At 42.6% G+C, this 7683-nt stretch overlaps 1 protein-coding gene across 5 annotated transcripts in view; it reads right to left on the bottom strand.

Annotated features, from left to right (window-relative positions):
- Window positions 1-7683, bottom strand: part of def6b (DEF6 guanine nucleotide exchange factor b) — a 17725-nt gene that overhangs the window by 621 nt on the left and 9421 nt on the right. For all 5 annotated transcript variants that reach the window (XM_056759393.1, XM_056759396.1, XM_056759395.1 and 2 more), the window contains 10 exons: window positions 7240-7434; window positions 5951-6091; window positions 5665-5844; window positions 5365-5589; window positions 5137-5283; window positions 4946-5054; window positions 1967-2265; window positions 1540-1706; window positions 412-610; window positions 239-329 (listed from right to left, as the gene is read on the bottom strand). In XM_056759393.1, coding sequence (XP_056615371.1) covers window positions 239-329; window positions 412-610; window positions 1540-1706; window positions 1967-2265; window positions 4946-5054; window positions 5137-5283; window positions 5365-5589; window positions 5665-5844; window positions 5951-6091; window positions 7240-7338 — 1657 coding nt within the window. In that variant the 5' untranslated portion in view covers window positions 7339-7434. The remainder of the gene's footprint in view (window positions 1-238; window positions 330-411; window positions 611-1539; window positions 1707-1966; window positions 2266-4945; window positions 5055-5136; window positions 5284-5364; window positions 5590-5664; window positions 5845-5950; window positions 6092-7239; window positions 7435-7683) is intronic.

The raw sequence follows: 7683 nt of genomic DNA, 5'->3' as shown, positions 1-7683 counted from the left end.
CTCCAAGTCTCAGTATATTGACAATAATGTGCCGAATTTGTCTCTTGATTGTCTTTGAAGTAATATTACCCACAACCCCTTGCAGTTAGGAAATGCTGTGAAAATGTGATGGTTTTCAAACAGGTTTGTTTTTTACACATTTCAAACTTTAATCACCGGCTATCATTTATTGTACTGTCAGTACACCTTCTCAACATTACACATACAAGTACCTACTTTTTAACAATAGTGGACATACCTCCAGGGCAGATGGGGTGCATGAGTCGGTTCATCTGAACGTTCCAGTGTTTGACGCTTGTACTGGCCTGTCTGAGTTTACGCTGAGCGTCCTGCGGAGGAGAAACTTTCATGAGTACAAAAGAACACGGACGAAACACAGACACACACAAACACACACAGTGCTGAGCTCACAGCGATGTCCTGATCCACTCGACGTCGACTCGCCCGGACTTTCTCCAGCTGATGCTGAGCCTCTCCGAGAGAGTGAGTCTTCTTCTCCATCTCCTGTCGGAGCTCCTGTTTCTCTCTCTGAGTCTGAAGGAGCTGCTCCTCCTGTTCCTCCTGTAGAGCCAGAAGAGACTTCACCTTCTCCTCCTCCTCCGCCAACAACCTGTGAGCACCAGAGGTCAAAGCATGAACACTCATCACACACTTGACCTTTGCACAAACACTCAGAATAATCGTTGACGTTTGCACAAATACTCAGAATAATCTCATTTTTTGCTGATATACACAGATTAATCACTCATCTAAGCACATATACTCAGAATAATAGTTCATTTTAGCCCAAATACTAAGGAAAATCATTAATCTAAGCGCAAATAATCAGAATAATCGTTTATTTTAGCAAAAACACTGAGAATACTTGCTCAATTTAGTGAAAATACTCTGAATTTTCGCTCATTTTATATCAAAAATACTAGTGCACAATAGTGTGCATTGATAGAATAATGTTTATATTTTGCTCAAGTACTCAGAATAATCATTTATTTTGGTAGATATACTAAGAACAATAGTGCATTTTAGCATAAATACTCATAAGAGTATAATATTCATTTAAGCCTAAAAACTAAACAGTAATCTTACCATAAATACTCGAATGAATGTAGGACGTTTATATTGAGGTGCTCAAATCAAGACTCCAGACAGAAAGTGTTCTGTGTCCATGGTTTCCCTGAACACCCAGATGTTGTCTGATTGTACATTAGTAGGGTCAGAGAGTGATTATTTCCACTACAGGTGGGTCTCAATCCACCAGCTGCAGATCAGTTTCTGCTTTTTGAATGCTATCGCTTTAGATAAAAGCGTCTGCCAAATGCATAAAATAATAATTATAAAACAACGGCAAATGATGTGACCCCGCCTCTCACTAACGACACCTCCTCTGTTTTTATTAGAACTTGTGTGTGTCATATAAAAAGCATGTGGGTTGTAAGTTTCGGCAAGTTGTTTCGATCACTACTCACAACCTTTCTGTCTCTCTCCGCTTAGAAGCATCAGTGTAGGTCTCTCTCTTTGTGTGTGTGTGTGTGTAAGTACCTGGTCTGTGTGTATCTATAAGTCTCCTCCTCCTGTCGGGCTCTGATCTGTTGATCTAAAGCTTCTTGCAGTCTGTGATGAAGATCTTCTAGCTCTTTTATTCTCCTGCGCTGATGTTCTACCTCTAGATCTCGTACAGTCACCTCTGCACGAAGATTCGCTCGTGCCTGCACACACACACGCTGCGTAAAGGCAAGGCTGTATACGTCGCTTCAAGAGCAATCATTCTGTCCACTTTGACCGTTATAAAATACGTAAATGTAAAATAAAACTATTGACGTTTTTAGATTTGAAAGAAAACTTTATTTTAACTTCATGGGACGTCCAGATGAAAAGTTCTGCCTCGCAAGCACGCAGACACACGCAGACACACACACACACACACACACACACACACACACACACACACCACTTTTCCCCTGCTCACCTCCTGTGCATCTTGCAGCTGTCTCTGCAAGGTCTTCTGCAGCTCCTCGTGTTGACTGCGCCGCCTCTGCTCCTCCTCCTGTAAGGAGGCTTGAGCTTGTCTCTGTGCCTCCTTTAGATGCTCCAGTTCGGCCAAATGCTCCTCACGCTCGCCCTGCAACTCCTGCAGCCTACGCGTCTCCTCCGCCCGCAGCGCCCGCCTCCTGTTCCTCTCCTCACGCAGCTCCTGCCTACGCCCCCTCAGCTCCTCGTGCAGGGAGTTCTTACCCTCCGCAGACAGACGCAGAGATGTCTGGATGGCTGAGAGTGAGACAGGAGGACTGAGGCATTAGCATGGAGGCAAAATGAGGGAGACAGGGCAGTATGACAGAATGAGTCTGACAAGGCTGTAATACAGGATGAGTGATACAGAATGAGTGAGACAGGGCTGTAATACAAGGAGAGTGATACAGAAGCGTGAGACAGAATGAGTGAGACAGGGCTGTAATACAGGAAGGGTGATACATAAAGAGTGAGACAGAATGAGAATGAGTGAGACAGGGCTGTAATACAGGAAGAGTGATACATAAAGAGTGAGTCAGAATGAGTGAGACAGTGCTGTAATACAGGAAGAGTGATACATAAAGAGTGAGACAGAATGAGAATGAGTGAGACAGGGCTGTAATACAGGAAGAGTGATACATAAAGAGTGAGACAGAATGAGTGAGAAAGTGCTGTAATACAGGGAGAGTGATACATAAAGAGTGAGACACGGCTGTAATACAGGGAGAGTGATACATAAAGAGTGATACAGAACGAGTGAGACAGAATGAGTGAGACAGTGCTGTAATACAGGGAGTGATACAGAACGAGTGAGACAGGGCTGTAATACAGGAAGAGTGATACATAAAGAGTGAGACAGAATGAGTGAGACAGAATGAGAATGAGTGAGACAGGGAGAGTGATACATAAAGAGTGAGACAGGGAGAGTGATACATAAAGAGTGAGACAGGGCTGTAATACAGGGAGAGTGATACATAAAGAGTGATACAGAATGAGTGAGACAGAATGAGAATGAGTGAGACAGTGCTGTAATACAGGAAGAGTGTTACATAAAGAGTGAGACAGAATGAGAATGAGTGAGACAGGGCTGTAATACAGGAAGAGTGATACATAAAGAGTGAGACAGAATGAGTGAGACAGTGCTGTAATACAGGGAGAGTGATACATAAAGAGTTAGACAGGGCTGTATCAGGGAGAGTGATACAAAAAAAGTGATACAGAACGAGTGAGACAGAATGAGAATGAGTGAGACAGGGAGAGTGATACATAAAGAGTGAGACAGGGAGAGTGATACAAAAAAAGTGATACAGAACGAGTGAGACAGAATGAGAATGAGTGAGACAGGGCTGTAATACAGGAAGAGTGATACATAAAGAGTGAGACAGAATGAGTGAGACAGAATGAGAATGAGTGAGACAGGGAGAGTGATACATAAAGAGTGAGACAGAACGAGTGAGACAGAATGAGAATGAGTGAGACAGGGCTGTAATACAGGAAGAGTGATACATAAAGAGTGAGACAGAATGAGAGAGATAGTGCTGTAATACAGGGAGTGATACAGAACGAGTGAGACAGGGCTGTAATACAGGAAGAGTGATACATAAAGAGTGAGACAGAATGAGTGAGACAGTGCTGTAATACAGGGAGAGTGATACATAAAGAGTGAGACAGGGCTGTAATACAGGGAGAGTGATAAAAAAAGAGTGATACAGAACGAGTGAGACAGAATGAGAATGAGTGAGACAGGGCTGTAATACAGGAAGAGTGATACATAAAGAGTGAGACAGAATATGTGAGACAGTGCAGTAATACAGGGAGAGTGATACATAAAGAGTGAGACAGGGCTGTTATACAGGGAGAGTGATACATAAAGAGTGATACAGAACGAGTGAGACAGAATGAGAATGAGTGAGACAGGGCTGTAATACAGGAAGAGTGATACATAAAGAGTGATACAGAACGAGTGAGACAGGGCTGTAATACAGGAAGAGTGATACATAGAGTGAGACAGAATGAGTGAAACAGGGCTGTAATACAGGAAGAGTGATACATAAAGAGTTAGACAGGGCTGTATCAGGGAGAGTGATACAAAAAAAGTGATACAGAACGAGTGAGACAGAATGAGAATGAGTGAGACAGGGCTGTAATACAGGAAGAGTGATACATAAAGAGTGAGACAGAATATGTGAGACAGTGCAGTAATACAGGGAGAGTGATACATAAAGAGTGAGACAGAATGAGTGAGACAGTGCAGTAATACAGGGAGAGTGATACATAAAGAGTGAGACAGGGCTGTTATACAGGGAGAGTGATACATAAAGAGTGATACAGAACGAGTGAGACAGAATGAGAATGAGTGAGACAGGGCTGTAATACAGGAAGAGTGATACATAAAGAGTGATACAGAACGAGTGAGACAGGGCTGTAATACAGGAAGAGTGATACATAGAGTGAGACAGAATGAGTGAAACAGGGCTGTAATACAGGAAGAGTGATACATAAAGAGTGAGACAAAAACAGTGAGATAGAATGAGTGAGACTAGAGCCTTGAGACACAAAGAGTGAGACTGGGCATTAATACAGAAGAAGAGAGGCAAGAGCAGTAATACAGGAAGAGTGAGACACAAAGAGTGAGTCATAAAGAGTGAGACAGAAAGAACGTGACAGAATGAGTGAGACAGAGCAGTAGGACTAAATGAGTGACCCAGAGCTGGTAATAAAGGAATAATGATACATAAAGGGTGAGACAAAAAGAGTGAGATAGAATGAGTGAGACTGGAGCAGTGAGACAGAAAGAGTGAGACTGGGCTTTAATACAGAACAAGAGAGGCAGGAGCAGTAATACAGGAAGAGTGAGACACAAAGAGTGAGACAGGCCAGTAGGACAGGAAGAGTGAGACTGGAGCAGTGAGACACAAGAAGTGTCTGTGTGTTAGACCTGTAATCCACTCTTGTCTCTGTCTGGAGTCAGATGCGCTGATCTCAAATGATTTGTTAAGGGTCTTCACACAGAACATGCATCTCTTCCCATCTCTATCAGACAGCACCTGTCAATCACAGCAGAGGTCAAGCGTTAATCACCCACAGACGAATCAGGAGGAGACCGGACCCACACCACAAGCGCAGTACCTCAACACAGCAGTTCTGATCCATCTCGATCACACCTTTACACTCTTTACCGTCTTCATTCATGAAGTATGACATAGAGCCGGGCTTCAGACAGAACCAGCGCTCAGTCCAGTTCCTGCGTAAATGACCTTTCTTCCACAGGTAACCCTGTCACACACACACACACACACACAGTATTCATACACAACATATCATAATGACGTCCACACGGCCGTGTCATCATCTCACCTCCTTCAGGACGTTCCCCACCATCTCTCGATAGACCTTCTCCACAGCCATACTGATGCTCTCCCGGTCCACCCCTCGACTCCCAGCAGCGTTCACCACCTGCAGGAAACTCCAGACGCTCAACCCCTCCTTCTGAGCGGTGTCCTGCGACAGAAACTCCTCCATGTCCACACAGTTCAACTCCACTGTCATCACGCTGCTGATCTTCCTCAACAAATACTCCACCTGCACCAATCACAAGAGCGATTGCATCATATTATCAGAACAAACACATGCTTTGGTTTCCGGCGGTCTGGTCACCTCCTCCAGCACGAGCACGAGTGGATACCGGTCCTCCGCCAGGAAGTTGAAGAGACACCAGAGTCGCAGCGCGTCCTGATTGGACAGAACTCGGAGCGTGTCAGGACGGTAGTGTTTCTTGGAGCACAGAGTCCAGCAGAGTTCATCCAACTGCTCTTTGACGAACGTTCCCTCCACCACCTGACAACACAACACACAGACCTCAGTTATTCCACAAGAGAAATGAATCATCAGAGAGACACAAGAGAGATCTTTTGTGTGATGTGGTTGTGTGATGGAGCGGTACCTTGTCCAGTATGAACTGATTGAGGTAGGGCATGTATCCCTGACTGGACACTGGACCATCATCATCATCACTGAAGTGTCTCTCGAGGGTCGGGTGGTCATGAGGAATCCTCAAGACACTATGAAGATTATGAGACAGAACCTACACACACACACACACACACGGTGGGATTGTGTTATTACATTAGAGAACATCGACTAATATTTTTTTTATATCATCTGTACATTATTATTGCAGGTAAAACTTCGTCACAGGCAGTGTTCCGTGTTACTTGTTACTAAGTAACTAGTTACTTTCGTGTAATTACTTCCCCTTTGAAGAGTATAGTAAGAGTATATTGCAGTTACTTCTGATGTAACTGAACTAAATATTGTGTGATTTTTACAACAGTCGAATTGACTGTTATGTTTTAATATTTGTGATACTTTAGTCGGTTAATAAGAATAATTTATGTCGCTTTATATGATTTATTTTGAAAATAAGAGTCGTTTTGTGTCTATCCTTAAATCACACAACTAATCAAGGTTGATATAGGATGAAGTAAGTAATTAGTAACGAATATTTCAATACTTTTTCGTAGAAAGTAATTTGTAAAGTAATCTAATTACACTATTGAATATGAAACTAGTAATCGATCACTTTTTCAGAGCAACGTACCCAACACTGGCCCACACATCAGTTTCCGACACGTTGAACCTTTTTAGTTGCCAAATGGTTCAAAACATTAAAATAAAAATTGTCGTTATTATTCCTTTTATTGTGTTAGTTAAACCCGTATGGCTATATGATCCTTCCACAGATGATATTTTGAAAAATGTGAGCACGAGCGTGACTAAACGCTAAAAGAATTCTCATTCTCGGGTTTTCATGTGGCCCACACAAGTACAGTCAAACCTGTAAACACACACACACACACACACGCACACACACTGCTGCTTGTGTTTGAAGCTGATCTCTCAAAAGCCACAAAGTGTGAGGGAGATTAACGATGAACAAACACGCATTTCCTTCTGAGCACTCTTCAGAGACTTTCATAAAAAAAACATTCAAATCAAATCCCTTAAATAAATATACACATAATGTACAAAACACACAGCACAACATGCACCATATCAACATTCAACAGGTTAACGTTAAATTCACAGTACTAAAAGAGAGAAAGATCTTGAGTGAGCAGAAATGATTCAGATCACACACACGACTCACACATACAGTCAACTGTATGAAAACAAACATCTCAACATCAGTCTGTCTCTCTCTCAGCCCGTCTGTCTGTCTGTCTGTCTCACCTTCAGTTGTGATTTGGACACTTTCCCACTGTCCTCTGTGTCCAGAGAAGTGAAAGCGTACCAGATACTCTTCAGCAGAGCGGCTCTCAGCGCCATCATCACACATCTACTCCTTTATTTCTCCTCTCTAGTCTAGATGCAAATCTTCTGCAAGTCTCCCCACATCCTGCTGTGTTTTCTCATCTTTAGCGCCACCTGTCGGCAACAAACACACTTTCACATCTTCCACATCCCTGAATACAGCAGTAAACTAGACACATTATGCTGTATTAAAATAGAATATTAAGAATAAACATCCTTCTGTGTATCCCAAACACAACGTTATTGTGTAAATATGCCGTACATTTGACAATCGTAAATTGAGCATGTAAATAATAAAGCATGATATAAATAAACAAAACACATAGAATATTGGAATAAAATACTTGAAGGGACTCTAATGTT

The sequence above is a fragment of the Triplophysa dalaica genome, chromosome 10, assembly GCF_015846415.1.
Source record: "Triplophysa dalaica isolate WHDGS20190420 chromosome 10, ASM1584641v1, whole genome shotgun sequence".
NCBI classification, from domain to species: Eukaryota; Metazoa; Chordata; class Actinopteri; order Cypriniformes; family Nemacheilidae; genus Triplophysa; species Triplophysa dalaica.
The sequence above is the reverse complement of the archived record's forward strand: the minus strand, read 5'-3'. Positions and strand labels throughout refer to the sequence as shown.